At 32.7% G+C, this 18236-nt stretch overlaps 1 protein-coding gene across 1 annotated transcript in view; it reads right to left on the reverse strand.

The window, feature by feature from the left end:
* Positions 1-18236, reverse strand: part of Pcdh11x (protocadherin 11 X-linked) — a 695630-nt gene that overhangs the window by 642126 nt on the left and 35268 nt on the right. The window contains exon 4 of the mRNA XM_013024979.1: positions 3503-4086. Coding sequence (XP_012880433.1) covers positions 3503-4086 — 584 coding nt within the window. The remainder of the gene's footprint in view (positions 1-3502; positions 4087-18236) is intronic.

The raw sequence follows: 18236 nt of genomic DNA on the forward strand, positions 1-18236 counted from the left end.
TGCACCTTTTCTTCTCTCCTCTCTTCTCACTCTTCTTCTGTTATCATATGAGCTTTCTCTGATCTCTTCACTCAAGGCTCTACTTCTATCTTTCTGTCAATCTGTTAATCAATTCTAAGAATCACAAACTGATATCTAGTTTCAAACCATATGATTTGCTAGCCATATGACCATCTCTGAAATTCATTTTCCAAATATTTTAAATATAGAATAATAATAATTTGTTTTGCCAAATCATACCTAAAATCACAAAATAATTATAAGTATACATTTATATGTCTTAATCAAAAGTTTAAAACCTAGTATACTTTATGTTGTATGATTTTCATATTACATATTTTATACATTTGATACATTTTTCCAACATTGAATTTAATTTCGGATAGCTGATATAATAGCAGAACATATTCATTCACAACTGACCTAATTTTCCCAAGAACAATTCTCTATATTTTTCTCCCTTCTTTCCCTTTGCTATTTAAACTTTTCATGTACATTTCATACTTACCCTAGTTAGAATAAACTGTGATTTTTGCTATTCTTGTCTATTCAACAAAAGTAGAGCAAATTAATATTAATTAAATTCTCACCCTAGTCTGCAAGATAGGGTATTTTAAAAGAAATTATTATGGTTGGCCTACTTACTTTCAAATTTTTAAATTTACTAAAGTTTTTGGATGAATCAGAGCCTGTTTCTGTGCTTTCTTTTTCTATTACCTATCTTTTCACACAGCATACATGCCACATTCATGACAGAACCTTTCTGAAAGTCAAAGTGCACTTTGTTAATGTCACCCATGTCATGGCCCTCTGCATGCCTAAGGATAATCTTGGTATTCCATTCTCATTATTTTTAATAGGCACTCAGAACACTTTGTCCATGAGGTCACACAAATACTCCAGTAGTTTAGATACAACATATAGTTGTATTAGGCTTATCACACATTCTAAATCTGAAAGACATTTCAGAGCACTTGTATTTTAAACAATTAAAATACTTTAGTGAGTTTTTTGTCATTTAATGACAATCTTTCAAGGAAAAATCAAATGAAAACACATTTTAGCAATGCTGATATTATGCCAGAAGATATGTTTTATTTGAAGTTATTATGCAGTTTCAAGGGCAAATCAGAAAATTCTTTGAAGTTCATTAAGCTTTCCTTTTGGGAGAAGTTATAGAATTATTTTTTTATTGGCAGGGATCCAGTGGCTCACACCTGTAATCCTAGTTACTCAGTAGGCTGAAGATCACAGTTAAAAGCCAGCCCAGGCAGGAAAGACCCTGAGATTCTTATCTCCAATAAACTACCAGAAAAACGGAAGTAGCACTGTGACTCAAGTGGTAGAGCACTAGCCTTGAGCAGAAGAGCTGAGGGACAGTGCCCAGGCCCAGAGTTCAAGCCCCAAGACCGACAAAAAAAATTGCTTCTTTAAAAACACACTTCATTTTAAAATAACATATTTTCAGAATGTTGTACAAAGACTCTATTCCTAATAAGTGATTGTATTCTATATATGTAACTTAATGGAAAAGTCCAATTTAATTTTACATAGTAGTGCATTTTAGCCCCAAATGACTAATATAATAACAAGTAAAATACTTGTGGCTATTAAAATTAGCATTAAGAATTCTTTCCCATAGTAGAACTAATTATATCTCAAGTGCTCAATCGCCACATGTGTCTAGAGGCTACCATTATAAGCAATCTACACCATGGCAGGTTATGTTAGATAGTCTTGCTTTGAAGAAGCATCTACCCTGGAATACAATTTATAATTTAAAGTGACAGGCTTCATACATGTCCAAAGACACTTCATACAGATGTATTTTCTCAATACTTCATTTATATTCTTCCCAATTTTGCCCCTGAAATAATTAGATCATCATCCACATAACACAAATAAATAACTTAAAATACAAAAATTAATACAAGAAGCTAATACAAGAAATCTGGCTCAAAGTTCTGACCTGTAAATTTCCACCTGTTGCATAGTTGTTTTTTCTTCCAATCCATGAGCTAAGGAGTAGAAACTTCACATAAAATGCTTATCAGGAATCATGTACTTTTCTATTTTTATATATCCTACCTTTTCCATTTTTATATATTCTAACAGTTTACTTTCTATGTTACTTCACATACTCAAACACATGTGTATTTTCCCATTTACATTCATTCAAGAGATATGTACTCTTGAATTTCTTTATAAACAAATTTCTTTATAAACAAATATAGTTTTCCAAAACTATACATCTTCTTAGCACATATCTTTTAAAAAAATATACCAGAATGTGATATTTATGTGTTCTCTTAGTACTTTTTTATATTAGTTATAATGTCAATACCACCCCCTTGGTTATATCAAAATGAATTCTGTATATTTGTTCTTTTATATATAACTTATCTGATCATTAAAGTGTATGTATTATTTCCTGTAGGCAATTTTGAGTTTTCTACAATTTTTTAAAGCTTATAAGTAGCTATAAAATTGCTCATTTACAAAGTTAATTGTAGTCCTAGTTTGTATTTTGTCACACCTGAATCAAGTCAAAAGAGGCTTGTTCCTTTAAAAAGATCTTCTTGTGTAGGATGTTTACCTTAGCTTTTAAAGCAGATGAATATTGTGTTTCTAAAGAATAGTAACAAATTAAAATGTTTAGCATTTTGAGCATTATGGCTAAAACTTAAACCTACTTTAATAATGGAAAGGATCTTAAAGACCTTAACTTGAATTCGTCATGAAATTTCTTGTTACCATTAATCTATATTAGTACAGAAATGTTATGATAAAACTTACTATTAATCCCTCTGATAATGCATTTGCCATTGTTGCAAATAGAAAAATAAAGCTTTCTGTCTAAAAGAATCATGAAGAGAAATTAATAGGCACATGATTTCATTATGAATACTTAGATTTGATTGTATCAAGTTTGTGACAGTCATGATGCAACATTTTAAAGGTACAATATTGAGGAAGATATTGACTTGTAATAAGCAGAGTTTAAACTCTGTGTGTTGTGTGAGGGGGTGTGTGCTTTGTGTGATTTGATGGACACTAGTCCTTGGGCTTGAACTCAGGTCCTGGCATGCTGTTTCTGAACTTTTGTGTCCTAGGCTAGTACGCTACACTTTGAGCCATAGCACCATGCTTTATGGTTGTTAATTGGAGATAAGACTTTCTTAGAATGTCCTGTCCAGGCTGGCTTTGAACGGCAATCTTCAGATCTCAGCCTCCTGAGTAGCTAAGATTACAGTTGTAAACCACTGAGACTCCCTACTAAACTCAATAATCATTAAAAGAAATAGAAATATGGGAAAATGAATACAATTCTTTGAAAGTTCATAACCTCTATGTCATTCTACATTAATGAATTGTATTGTGTGCTTTGCATAAACTGAAAAAAATGCTGTTACATACATCTTAGATTTTATGTACCATAAGTTTCATCTATTTATCTTTTAAAATGCAAAAGGAAATCATTTAGATATCTTTAAAAACTCACCTTAATTAGGTGGTAGTTTTGTACCCCATTTATTCCTGTGTCAGGATCAATGGCTGCTGGGAGGGCATATCGAGAGTTTATAGCTGAGTTTTCTGGAATTGATATGTTGATAACTGTTGCCGGGAATAATGGTGCATTATCATTTATGTCTTCTATCAGAAAGCGTATCTTAACCAGTCTAAATATTTCATCCGGCAAAACGGCAACCTCCACTTCGTAAAAGCAACGAGCATCCAACATGATACCAGCACATAATTTCTCACGATCAATGCGAGCGCCAGTAGTGAATATCTCACCAGTACCCTCTTCAATCCGAATCAGTGGCACATCGCCGGTCTTGTACACAAGCTTGAATTGCATAGGAGATGTTAAGGACTTGTCTGGAATAAGTGACAAGTTGAGGTCTTTCAACAAGTCGCCTATTAGGACGTTTTCTGGCATTTCTTCTCGGATGGTGTAGTTCTTCTCCTGGGCGCCAGACTGGAACACGACGCATGCTAACAGGACCGCAAATATATACGTCCCGGACAACAAGTCCATACCAGGCACGATTGTAATGGTGCTCTGTATCAACCCACAGAACACTAACAGAGAGAGGGGAAAGAAAGAGGAGAGAAGGGGAGGAAAAGGAAGAGGAGAAGGGGAGAAGACATGAAAGGGAAGAGGGAAAAAAAGAAGAAATTATTTGATAACCAATCACAAACATACATTTTAATGAAGTGCTCAGTTTTTAGTTCAAATCATTATATAAAATATTAAACCATTTGACAAACCAATAACAATTTATCTGTAATCAAATATTAGGCATTTCCTACAGAAAGAAGGTAAAAGGTGCAAGTTACCTACAGTTATTTAAAGTGATATAGGGAATTTATAATGGTATCTACAATGGAAACACTATACAAACACTATACAAAATTAAATATACTGAGGTAAAGGTAATGTAAGTCATTAATATATAGCTTTCAATAGTTAAGGAAAAATAAAAGAATTGGTTTCCAGTCTTAGAAAATCAGTATACTTTGTTAAAATATGGGTTTCAGATGCAATTATTTTATAATCAAAGAATATTCAATACAATATCCCATATATTCAGACCTATGCAGGAAAGTGTAAAATTTGATCTGGAAGAAAAAGGTGAAAAAAATTTACATTAAAAAACTCTGGACATTTGGATTTAAAGACAAGAACTATTCTGAGTGAGAAAATGATTAATATGACAAATGCCTAAACAGGGGGAAAATTATTATGTGGAGAGGAGATTTGAATTTTTTTCTTTGGATAAGATCAACAAGATGGGTGTAAGTTATGGGAAGGCAACTTTCAGATTAACACCAACATTCAATCATACTGTAAATATTATGTCTTTCAGGGGATAGTGAATTACAGACTTTTTCATATGCTGATAAGACATAGAAACTGGTATATTAATTTAGATATTCACATTGTATTTATATCTTCAGATTTAGTAGAGCATATACAAGTATTAAGTGGAAGATTTGGACCAGAAGTCATTCCAAATCTGAGAATATATGTTTATAGATTTCAGAAGAAACCCATATGAAAATGAGATTTCACATCTACAAACTGACATAGGATTTACCCAACTGCAAAGAACAGTTTGACTAAAATGTAAACATAAGAAATTTATTTTTGTATAGTTGAAAACTCCTAAAAAGATATATTCTCTACATTTGTGCCACTAATTAATAAGCGTATCAGACAATGAACATGCTATTAACTTGATCAAATCTTTTTACAAGTATACACTATTTAAAAAAACCTTCATAACTGTACCCTTAAATACACACAATCATTTGGCAATTAGTAAAACAAATTTAGAACAGAATGAGATTTTTTAAAAATATTGTGTTGAGATACAATAAGTCAAAATCATCTCTCCTCCCTTTTCCCTCCTTATATGTTTTTTGATGTATTCCAAATAATCTTAGTACTCTAATTCTTCTGATAAAAATAGAAAATTTTGGTTCCCTTGTAATATAATTTTAATAACATTTCATTATTATCATTTTCTATACTCAATTTGTAGTCCAACTACAATTCCTATGTTGAACAGATCATTACCTTTATACAGAGAGACATAATAGTGAGAAATATTGAGGGAAGAGATTCTCTGTCTAGTAAAAAACAGAAATAGTCTCTTGACTATATTATTTTATATTTTTAGCATCATTTGCTCAATGATGAGCATTGGGATTATATTATAGAGAAACATTCAAGATTTGGTCTCTTGTGACTTACCAGCATTTTTTTTATAGTTTAGATTTTTTTTTATTGTGAAAATACTGTACAGAGGGGTTACAATTACATGGGCAAGATAATGAATACATTTCTTATCAAGCATTGTAGCCTCCTCCTTTGTATCCCCTTCCCATCCCTTCCTATTCTACCCTCCCCCTGCCCCCCCAATCCTCCCCTCCCCAACCAAAATTGTAAACTTCGTTTTCGACATAACGACTTGTACATCTCATTGTTGCAATGGGTCCACCTGTATTCCTATTTAAACCATTTGTTTTTCCCCTTCCCCTCCACAAATTATATCGACATCAAATACAGTAAAAGCAGGGGTTATGCCGTGGGGGAGGGACATACAAAGCAACAAAGAAATAATCTTATAAATGTATTAGAAACAATCGCATGAAAGAAAAAAAATTTGAATACATATCTTAGGGTTCATTTCCCTAACATCACCTTATCTGACCTTTTCTGCTTGACTCACACATATACTAGATATTGCAAATAAGGGAAACCATGGGGCCTATGTTTCTTTGGGCCTGGCTTACTTCACTTAATTAGGGTAAGATTAAAAGCACTCAACAGATAGATGAGATAATATGTATACATGTCCACAAAGAATCAATTTTTTAATGAGTATCCTTGTGTATGATTTTATAAATATAATGCAAACAAACTAAAATGGGACAATGACAATTGGAATTAAACTACCAGTCCCTTTTTATCTTACCCTCAGATATCACACATTATTTCAACTGGCAGAAAAATATAACTTATTTTTAAAAACATTTCACGTATGTTGCAATATGTCTGTTCAAGAAAAGTAATCAGTGATCTAATTCTACATCTCCTTCCAATTCATTTTAAATGTGTATTACTCTACCTTTAATACAATCATCAAATAAAACAGTGTGAAAGTCTTTCAGAGGCTTTAAAAAGTAGAACAACTTAACTGTATTGAAAAATATAGTAATTCTTACCACTTAAGTGTATATAAATACTGTCCACCTAAAAAAGTATATTTACCCTATCAGTAGTGACTAATTTCAAATGAATGGAAGAAGGCTCATGCTCTTATTCAAAAATATTTAATAGGCATTTTTTCTATGCCTATTACTGCTCTGGTTACTGAGCGCCAATTAGTAAACAAAAAGACAAAATTATTGCCTTCCTAGAGCATGCATTTTGACAATACAACTATTTTTATATGTTTCAAATTCAGTGCCCAATAACTGTATAATGAAAAGAAATTTACCTTTATCAAGATGCAAAACTGCTCGTTTAAATAACCTTAATTTCCAGAGTTTGATCCCAAGTCTTAAATTTCTTACTTGAAAAATGTATGTTTAACATTCAAAGGAATTTCCTGAAAACTTTGAGCTTACTACCTTAAAGACCAGTTCAGAAATGTAACTACTAAATGTGGATATCAGCAATCATGACTCAGTTTTTTGTTGTTGTTGTTTTTGTTTGTTTGTTTTATTTTGTCAGTCGTGGGACTTGAATTTTCTGGGCATGGGCACTGTTCCTCAGCACTTCAGCTCAAGGCTAGCACTCTACCACTTAAGATACAGCACCACTTCTGGTTTTCTGGTGGTTTATTGGAGATAAGAGTTTCACGGACTTTCCTGCCCAGGCTGTCTTTGAACCATGATTCTCAGATCTCAGCCTCTTGAGTAGCAAGGATTACAGACATGAGCCACCAGCACCTGGCATGGCTCAGTTTTATGGGAGTAGGATACCTTAACTGAGATATTTAGGGAAAGTATGCCTACAATTTTTCTCTCTGAGAAAATGATATATTGAAAAGAAAGAACTTTAGATTCCTTTCTCTTTCCTTTGCCTCACAGACCATTCCTACAGTACACTAAAACTAGGTTAGAAGTTGATATGATATGCAATATAGAATTGAGTATTTTGACAAGTTCCAGTGGTACCTGTACTATTTAAGTGTTGCAACTTTTCCACAATACATCGTTGTTGCAGAGACAGTAGTTGTACTTAGATGAAATCTTGGCAGAGAGAGCAAATGCGAAAGTAAAATATGCACCCCAAAGTTTTAAAGAAATACAAAGCAGATTTTATAGTTTCTGGTAAGGAATCTGAGCTAGGATTTGAATAAATGAAATTGTACAACATTTGAATCACCAAAGTGCTGTTCAAATGGCTATTCTTTTTTTGGGGAGGAGGGTTCCCGTCATGGGGCCTGCACTCTGGGCCTGGGCGCTGTCCCTCAGCTCTTCAGCTCAAGGCTAGCGCTCTACCACTTGAGCCACAGCGCCACTTCTGGCTTTTTTCTTTTTGCTTATGTGGTGCTGAGGATTCGAACCCAGGGCCTCAGGCATGCAAGACAAGCGCTCTACCATTGACCCACCTTCCCAGCCCCATCAATGGCTATTCTTTTGTTTCGACTTTTTTTTATTGTAAAAATAACATATAGAAGGGTTACAATTACATGGGCAACGTAATTAGTACATTTGTTATCAAGCATTGTTTCCTTCTCCTTTGTTTCCCCTTCCCATCCCTTCCATCTCCCACCTCCCCCTCCTCCCCACACCAAAGTTGTAAATTTCGTTTTTCGACATAACTTCTTGTAAATCTCATTTTTATAATGGGTCCACTTGTATTCCTATTTAAACAATTTGTTTTTTCCTTTCCCCTCCACAAATTATACCAACATCAAATACAGTGGAAACAGAGGTTATACCGTGGGGGAGGGAAATGCAAAGCAACAAAGAAATATCTTATAAATATGTTAGAAAAAATAGCAAGAAAGAAAAACCATTTGAGTCCTTATGTTGGGGTGCATTTTGCCTAACATCATCTTATCTGACCATTTCTTCTTGTCTCAGGCAATAGACACATGAAGAAATGCTCAACCTCTTTAGCCATAAAAGAAATGCAAATCAAAACAACATTGAGATACCACCTTAACCCAGTTAGAATGGCTACAATAACAACAGATGCTGGAGGGGATGTGGACAGAAAGGAACCTTACTGCATTGTTAGTGGGAGTTTAAACTTGTTCAACCACTTTGGAAAGTAGTATGTGAGGTTCTTCACAAGGCTCCACATAGAGCTCCCTATTACCCAGCAATCCCACTTTTGGGCATTTACCCAAATGATCACAAACAAGACCATACTAAAGCTACCAGCACAACTATGTTTATTGCAGCATTATTTACCATAGATAAGATATGCAACCAATCCAGATGTCCCTCAGTAGATGAATGGATCAAGAAAATGTGGCATATATACAAAACGGAATTCTGTGTCTCCATCAGAAAGAATGACATTGCCCCATTTGTTAGGAAATGGAAAGACTTGGAAAAATTATATTAAGTGAAGTAAGCCAGGCCCAAAGAAACATAGGTCCCATGGTTTCCCTTATTTGCAATAAATAATATATGTCTGAGACAAGAAGAATCGATTTTTTTTAAAACAAGGTCTTGGTCTTAGTCCATACTGGCCTTAAATTTCTGGGCTCAGTTAAAACTCATAAGTAGACTCCTGTCAAAAATGAAAAGGCCTGAACATATCCAGAACCACATTCAGATATTCAAATGGTTTGTCAGAATAATCTCAATGCATGATTATCTTTGATGTTCTTGCTACAATTTCCTTAATTATGTAGCTTGTTTAATTTGTAGTGTGTTTAAATGAATTTTATGTGAACAAGCGGTTTACCTTCAATAATAAAACGATAATTTGGTGGTATAATTTTAGGTATCACATGAAACTAAGTCATATCAGTATATTCTGAATTATCCTAACTCCCTTGGCTCATATAATTCTAAGAATACCAAACAACATCCATAATCCTTGTTGTAATCTTTATTTTGTTCTCTTGCACAGGATAATATGTTCACATAATTTGGGTAAACAAAAATAATTCACAAGTTTGACATGAAACACTGAGATTTTTCTAAAAAATTAAAGACAATGAGAGGAGTAACCAGTAACTTCAAAGGAACTGTCTACAGCAAGCAGGATAGGGCAGAAACATTGAATGCCCCTATTAGCATGACTATAAATTCTGTAAAATGATATGTACAATTAAAAAGTGTACAAATAGGATAAAATTTTATATTAAATAATATATTTACTTAATAACTAATTATAATTAAACATACATTATTATATATTGTTGCATGTGACTTAGGTATAAATTTCATTCTCCAGGGCTCATTTATTTGACTCTAATTGATAGATATAGCTCTGATTACCTATTTGGCTGTAAAAATTTCTTTTGTCAGGTAGGTGAACATAATCACTTTTTTTGTGTGTCTGTTAAGAGGCTTGAACTCTGGGCCTCAGCTCTTCAGCTCAAGGTGAGAGCTCCACCACCTGAACCACAGAGTCACTTCCAGTTTTCTGGCAGTTAATTGGACAGAGAGTCTCATGGACTTTCCTGGATGGGTTGGATTTGAATCACAATGATCCTCAGATCTCAGCCTGTTAAGTAGCTAGGATTACAGATGTGAGCCATCTGTGCCTGGCCATTATCAACATTCTATTGTCTTGACTTACATGTTTACTTCTGAAATTGTATTTTTATTATCTTTAAGTAGTTGTACAAAGGGGTTGACATTGAACATATACATTGATAAGTACAATGCATCTTGATCTATCTCACTCCTTTCAACATTTTCCCCTATCCCTTCCAACCCAACCTCTCCCTCAATTTTCCTAGAGTGTACACTGAATATTATTACTACATTCTCCCCACTTCCTCCCTCTATTGGTCTTTGCTGATTTTATTCAGGTTTTCCTTTTCCCCCCAGATCAATTGTTGTACAATTGACAAATAAAAATATTGTCTATTTAAAGCTTGATAGTTTGATATAATATACATTGCCTTGTTTTTTCTTTACTTAATTTTATTTTATTGTAAAGATGCTGTGCAAAGGGGTTACAGTTACATGAGTAAGGCAATGGGTACATTACTTGTCAAACATTGTTACCCCTTCTCTTGTTGTAGTCCCACTATCCTTTCCCTCTTCCACCTCCCACACTCCTCCCCATCCCACCCCCCCCACCTGAAGTTGTAAAGTTCATTTACATTATACTGTCCTGTGAAGTGGATTCCATCAATGCTGGTTACCTTTCTGAAATGTTTATCACTTACCTCTTCAATCTGATACTTCACAATTGCTCCTAAATAATAATCAATGCTTAGGCAGGACAAATTACAAAGATTATTTTTCTGTATTTACTTTTCTATATTGTTGATATATTATTTGAGGAGCATTAGAAAAATTATTTTGCAGATTAAAAATAAGATATATTGGGACTGGGAAGTTGGCTCAATTGTAGACTGCTTGCTATGCATGCATGAGGCACTGGGTTCAATTACTCAACACTACAAAAGCAGAAAAAAGCCAGAAGTGGCACTGTCATTCAAGTCATAGGGCACTAGTCTTATAAAGCTGAGGGACAGTGCCGAGGCCTAGAGTTCAGATCCCAGGACCAAAAAAACAAAACAAACAAACAAAAAAACCCATGAGATTTAATTCCTATGACAAAATATAACACTCATTAATTACCATACATTTTGGTAGAATTAGGGTTAATCTATGATATTTTTAATATTTAATAAATGATTTATATAGTTGGTAAATAAATACAAGACTTTCAAAATAAACCAATAATCCTAAATTCATCACATTCAAAAGATAATTTGCAATTGGTGTAGTACTTTAAGTGCTCTAAGTTATTTCAAATAAGTTGTTTTAACTCCATGTTAACTACATAGTGTATATATAAACATATACTTATATGTCCAGATGCAGTAATTTTTATATTAAATATATTAATAGTCTAAAAATCTATAAAATTTCACAATTTATATATCTTCAAGATAACCATTTCCCTATACACTGGTCCCTCATGTGTGAAATGAAAGAGCTTGCAAATGAAAAGTGATACAGAGAAACAGAAAGCCAAGAATGATTTCACATCTATTACTTAGATGTGAGAAGAAGGTACCATAAAACCAGAGAAATCATCAGTAGAGAAAGATATTACTTAATAATGGGAGGTTCAGTCATAACCTTTGTGGTTATTTGATAACATAATATGGTTCCTTAGAATATATATTTCTGGGGTAAATTTATGGTTTCACAGATTTGTTGAAGAGCTCATTATGAAGATAACTATGCAAAGTTGAGTAATAACTTTCATTTAATTCTGGTTCCCATGAATATTAAAACAGTAAAATAGATGGCAAAGCTGGGCCAGTGGCTCATGCCTGTAATCCTAGTTAATCAGGAGGCTGAGATTTGAGGATCGTGTTTCAAAGCCAGCCTGGACAGGAAAAGCCCTTGAGACTCTTATCCTCTATTAACCACCAGGAAACTGGAAGTGGTGCTGTGGTTCAAGTGGTAGAATGCTCACCTTTAGCTGAAGAGCTGAGGGACAGTACTCAATATGGTAATATACTTGTCACTTTAATGTTTAAATTATCCATACAGAAATACAAAATATTGTTTTTATTTATCGCTTTACTCCCTAAACCTATTTAATCACCATATTATCTCTTCAGAGCCTTTTATAACATGCATGCTTATGTATGTCATATTTTTTATTCGTGACAGCTACTAATTGATCAAAAAAATCCTTATGAAATCAAATCAATACTCAAGATTAAATGAGATATGCCACCAGAACCTTGGACTTGTAGGGTTTTGTTGTTGTTGTTTAGGCTAGTCCTGAGGCTTGAATTCCTCAGGGCCTGAGCACTGTCTCTGAGCCTCATTTGCTCAAAGCTAGCACTCTACCACTTGAGGAACAGCGTCACTTCTGGCCTTTTTGATGTATGTGATACTGAGGAACTGAACCCAGGGCTTCATGCATGCTAGGCAAGCACTCTATCACTAAACCACATTCCCAGCCCAGACATGTAGTTTAAAAACAAAAATCACAGTAGATAGCCTGAAAAACAAATTAAGATACCATATTAGTTACCCAAAATAGAATTAAAGCAAAATATTGTTCTAAGGAACAGGGAAAATTTGATATTTAATAGTTGTATTCACTTCAATAATTAGTGAAGATCTTCCAGATAAAATGACTTTTGATGATATAGTCATTGGTGAGAGCAACAAATTATAAACCATTGTGTGAAATGACATTGAAATAATTTAGAAATCAATGTTCCTTCTTGGTTACAGACTATTTGATAATGGGTGTTAGACTACAGGTTCAGCAAAATCTTTTTCCTTTTATTAGTTCTAATTAATTTATATATTTTAATATTATTTTATAGTTTGTTTTATCTCTAATGAAAATCAAAACAAAATAGATGACAAACTTAAAATGGCAACAATACTAAGTGAGTAGAAAAAGTATTCAATCATGAATGTTACAAAATGCAAGACAATTTGAATCTAATTATGCTATACTTAATTTTTGGAAGAAAAATGATGCAAAGTTCTTTTTTATTTAAAAATTTATTTAGCATTTAGAATATAACATTACTTTTGTTTTGTCAGTCTTAGGGCTTGGACTCAGGGATTGGGCCATTGTCCTTGTGCTTCTTTTACTCAAGGCTAGCACTCTACCACTTGAGTCACAATGCCACTTCCAATTTTTTCTGTGTGGTGCTGAGAAATTGAACCAAGGATTTCATGCATGCTAGGCAAGCATTCTACCACTAAGCTGCATTCACAGCCCACAATATTATTTTTTGCCTATCTTTATTTCTGCAATAAGTTCATATGAAAGAGGTAAGGAGCCAGAAGGCTGCCATCGGTCAAAAACAGGTGCTGGCCCCTGAGTGATCTAGGGCCAAGAGTATCGGTTTCGAGAACATCATCAGTCAGAAACAGGTGTTGGTCACCAAGTGGCCTACAGCCAAGCATTTTGGTTTCAAGAAAAACACTTAACGTTCCAACCAACTGGTTCCTTAGAACCCAGAGCAAAACACCTCCTGTGAACTATTGACCCCCGTGTGATTCATAACCATTTGTGGTCAAGTCATGGGATAAAGCTATTATAAAGCCCAGTTTAGCTTGCTTTAAATGTTAACCAATCATGTAATTTTTTATGTAAAAGTTCCTTAAAGTTGTTTGTTCAATATTATAAAAACTGTGCTGATTCTATGCTCAGGGCATCTTAGCATCACCGGTTAACAAGTGTGAGGAGGACCAAGCTCGAGCTTGCAATAAACGACTCTTTGCTGCTTGCACTGATCGTGGTCTCTGGTGGTCTGTGAGGGGGCATCTGAAAATGGGGTACTTCACATATACAGGGTTCAGTCTGCTTTTCATGAAGAAACAGAATTTATAACAGAATTCTAATGAATTTACAATTTGTTCATAAAAAGAAGTTATAAATGTTAACATTCTTATCTTTCCTTTCTCTGTCTTCTACGTTAATATTTCAGAAAATGCTTTGTTAATTTAATAACATCCTTCAAATTTGAGTTATTACCTCAATTTTTTCTTAATATATTTAAATTCCATACATAAATGTAATTAACTATTAATCAAACTTCAATTTTGGAATTGAAAAACACCTTGATAAATTTGACAAAGCTTAATTTTAGAGAAAGCATGTTGGGTCCTGCTTCACTATTACCAGCATATTTGAACATGTGCAAAAATAAACTGTAAAAGTTTCATCAAGGGAACTCTATTTATCATATATGAGAATCTACATGACATCTGAAGATTTACTCCTTAAAAAGTAGCAATTTTATAATAAAATTCACTCTCCATAAATAAAGTCCATAATACTTTGCTTCTGGGCAAAGTTCATTTAAGAGGCCCCATTTTTCCTAGTAGTTTGGATTTCAAAATACAGGCTTGTTTTGAGAACTGAATGATTTTTTAAGAAAATATTTTTTCTTTCATTGAGTTACTTGATATTTACGTTGGGAAAAGAAACTAGACCATTTTATAATACAACTTTTATTATCTTGTTTGGGAGAATTTTAAGTCATTTATGCAACCCTTCAGATGGTGGGAAATAGCATAGTCCAAATGGTCCTACTATGATTTAATTGAATTTGATACTTCCTCAAATGTGTAAGTGTTGCTAATTGTTAACATCTTTTAGCTGAGTTTTGCCTCCTCGTGGTCTAGAAAATATTCTGTTGAACTATACTTTCAAATTTTAGTTTATTATTTTTTGGCCTCTCTGTGAGTATGTTTTGAAAGAAGGATGGTACTACAATAATGAACTGATACATTGGTGGAGAATCAAAATGATCTTCTAAGTGGGGGAGACTTCATTTTAGTGTTTCTAAAGTTTTAAATATGAACTTCATATTGCAAAGGAAATGGAGAGAAAATAAGTTTGTTAAAAATGTGTGTCTACTCTCTCCCTTTATGACTATGTATAGGCCAGTTGTATGAAGAGAAAGACTTGGGTCTTGTGTTAAGTATGGAGAAGGATGTTATACAGCATGCTGATTGAAGCCAGAACAAAACATTTCTTCATCACTTAATCAAGAACTCCACAGCAAAAGCTGAGTTATTGATTCATTTTTGCGCATAATGAAATTGGTTATAGAGTGGAAGTGTCATCTGGCTTAGACACCAAAAGAAAAGAACGACAGCCAAACTTAAGGTTAGCCTGTTTATGAACTGAAAACTCCTCTTTTCCTACCCTACTTTACACATTTAAACCTGACTGTCTTCTCATCAGACCAAAGAGCAAATGAAAAAAACACTTTGCCAGTTTGTCACTCAGCTACAATTTTGTAGTGAGGTTTTTGGGTTTCGTTGTATTGCTCTTAAGAGTCTCTTCTCAGCATATTGTTCTGCTGTTGTCTTTTGTCCTCTTTGGGCACTGAGGTTTACATGCTACCCGTGACATCTCTCCTGTTGTTATGTGAATGATAAGAAATAAGTGATTATTACCACAAAGGATCATTATAAGAAAAAACTGAAAAAAATTCGTAAAAGATTTTGTATGCATTTTTAGTCTGGCTATCAGTTTAACATCTTGATATTGAGTATATATTTCAATTTGTATCCATCTTGTCAATAAATACTAAAGATAAATATGATCTGAAAGTTTTGCTCCTTCAAAAGCAGTATTTTGAATATGAAATTCATTCTCCGTAAATCTTTGTAAAATTGAAACAACTTCATTGGTTCATATTTTATAACATAATTCTTCACTGTGAAGAAAACTGAAAATTTAAATTTAAAATTAGCAAAACCATATTAAATTTAGAGTTAGATAAACATTATGCCAAAGGCACAATCACTAAGAAATGTTTGCTGGGGCTTGGGGGTTCCAATTCTTTTGGTTTGAATTACTTTTTTATCTCCAAGTGTATATTACTACAACAATGAAGAGATACCAAGAATCAAAAAATGATTTATAACAACTGGAGAATTCACTGTTTATGAATTCCCAAAGACATAAAATATTTCAGATGATTATCCTTTATGCACTAATATCACCTTCTGCATCTAGGAGAAAATTTCCCAATTATCAGTAAATATCATAATTTCAAAATGATACACTTTTTCATAATAATTATAGATTCATTTAATTTTTTCTTGTCATGTTTTTCACCTTGGACAAATTACAAACACTATTCATTTAAAAACACATTTTTGATAAAAATTATAAAGTTTATACTCCAAGATTGCTCATTACAAATTAAGTCTTCCTTCTATGTAATAATATATTAGCATATAGAAAGAAAAGGTATTTCGTATTTTTAAAAATAAAACAATACATTAACATCAAATTGACTGTATGTTAAATGGAACTCAAGAATATACAAATTCTACCTATATGGAGCTAAAGATAGTACTTGGGGAACACTAGCCATATCTTAATTGTGATCTATTCGAGAGATCTTTCTCTTTATGGCCTTAAATTAGTTTGCATTTTATTGTAAATGTATACCCTATGGATGTATATGTGTACATACACAGACTTATCACTTCACAAACAATTGACAAATTGTTAATGAAATACTGTCATATTATAGTCAAAATGCAAGTGGTTTAGACAACCATTTGCATTTTGACTATAATATGACAAGGTTCTTCCTATAATAAGCTTATTCCTAAAGGCAGTATGTGTTCAACACATTTTCAAGTAAGTAATATATACAGGTTCAAAAGATATTTTCATTTATTTATTTACATTACTATGTCATACCTTCGATATTGTACTGTATATGAAAAATAGTTTGACTTTTTCTCATTGGTAAGTACTTGAAAAAATCCTTAAATTAAACTTCCATAATTGATTTCACATTAGTTTTGAAAAATCACTAAGGAAAGGAAAACCTGTCATTCTTCTTCTAAGATACTGGAGGTCCAAATTACTTGTAAGACTATGTTAATCAAAGTATTTCTTGTTTTTACAAATACAACTTCCAACTGAAATAATATCAATTTAAAACAGCATGAACAAATGAAGATGGAATGATGTAATTTTAGTTAAATTTTAATTTCTATGTAACTGACAAATATATATATATATATATATCCCCAATTTTTCTTATTAGAATACTAAAAGAACAGATTATAACAAGCACAACTATCTTACAATTGATGTAACTTGCACTTAGTCTATGAAACTAAAATTATGTCTTGCACTAATTCTTCCTGCCTGAAAAATGACAAATCCCAGTGTTGGTCATGATAAAGTTTCCTTGCATGTTCAAGAGCTATCACTGATGTCACAGCATGAAAACTAAGAAGCAAAAATAAATTCGCCCTACAAATAAAGGACATTTTCCGTTCTGTAGTCATATTTAGAAGTAGACTACATCCCAAACACTATCCTTTATCATGTTTATCTATCAAAATTACATTAAAGGATTAATTTCTTTTTTCTGGAGAACAAACATTTCACAATGTTCAATAATCAAATATGAGTAAGGGCTACATTTCTTGTCAACACACAAAATTCTCTTGGATAGTGCTGATCTAAGTCAAGAGGTCAGTAACCTTTAGCTATAAATACACCCACTGTGCTGAAATCACTTCATTGGCAGGGAAAAAAAAGAGTATAAAATGAAATTGAATCATTTAACAAATATTTTATTATATTAAACCATGAAATTACTAGTATTTTAAAAGATTGGTAATAAAATTTCAATTAGCAAGTAATTGTATATTATAAAGTATGTTTTTTGATATCCTTTGACAAAAATGTTTGAAAGGTATACATAAAAATATAATTACTTTCATAAAATATTATGTGATTCTAGTAAATTTTTTGAGAAATTTATGTAAATAAATGTACTATATCAGAAATATTAGAATTATAAGGGTGTTATATGCTAGTAGAACTAACTACTTACTTGATAGTTTTTAGTATATTGGGTAGGGTTGATAGCAATGGAGAATACTCACCAATATTTTCTCATTCACTACCATCAAAATCCACATATGAATAATATTAGGAACATAATTCATAATAGAATCATTAATTCCTCAATAACTTCAGACTCAAAATGATGAAGTGCAAATATTCTGATAGACAATCTAATTTATTA

The sequence above is a fragment of the Dipodomys ordii genome, unplaced genomic scaffold (assembly GCF_000151885.1).
Source record: "Dipodomys ordii isolate 6190 unplaced genomic scaffold, Dord_2.0 Scaffold80, whole genome shotgun sequence".
In the NCBI taxonomy this organism is placed as follows: Eukaryota; Metazoa; Chordata; class Mammalia; order Rodentia; family Heteromyidae; genus Dipodomys; species Dipodomys ordii.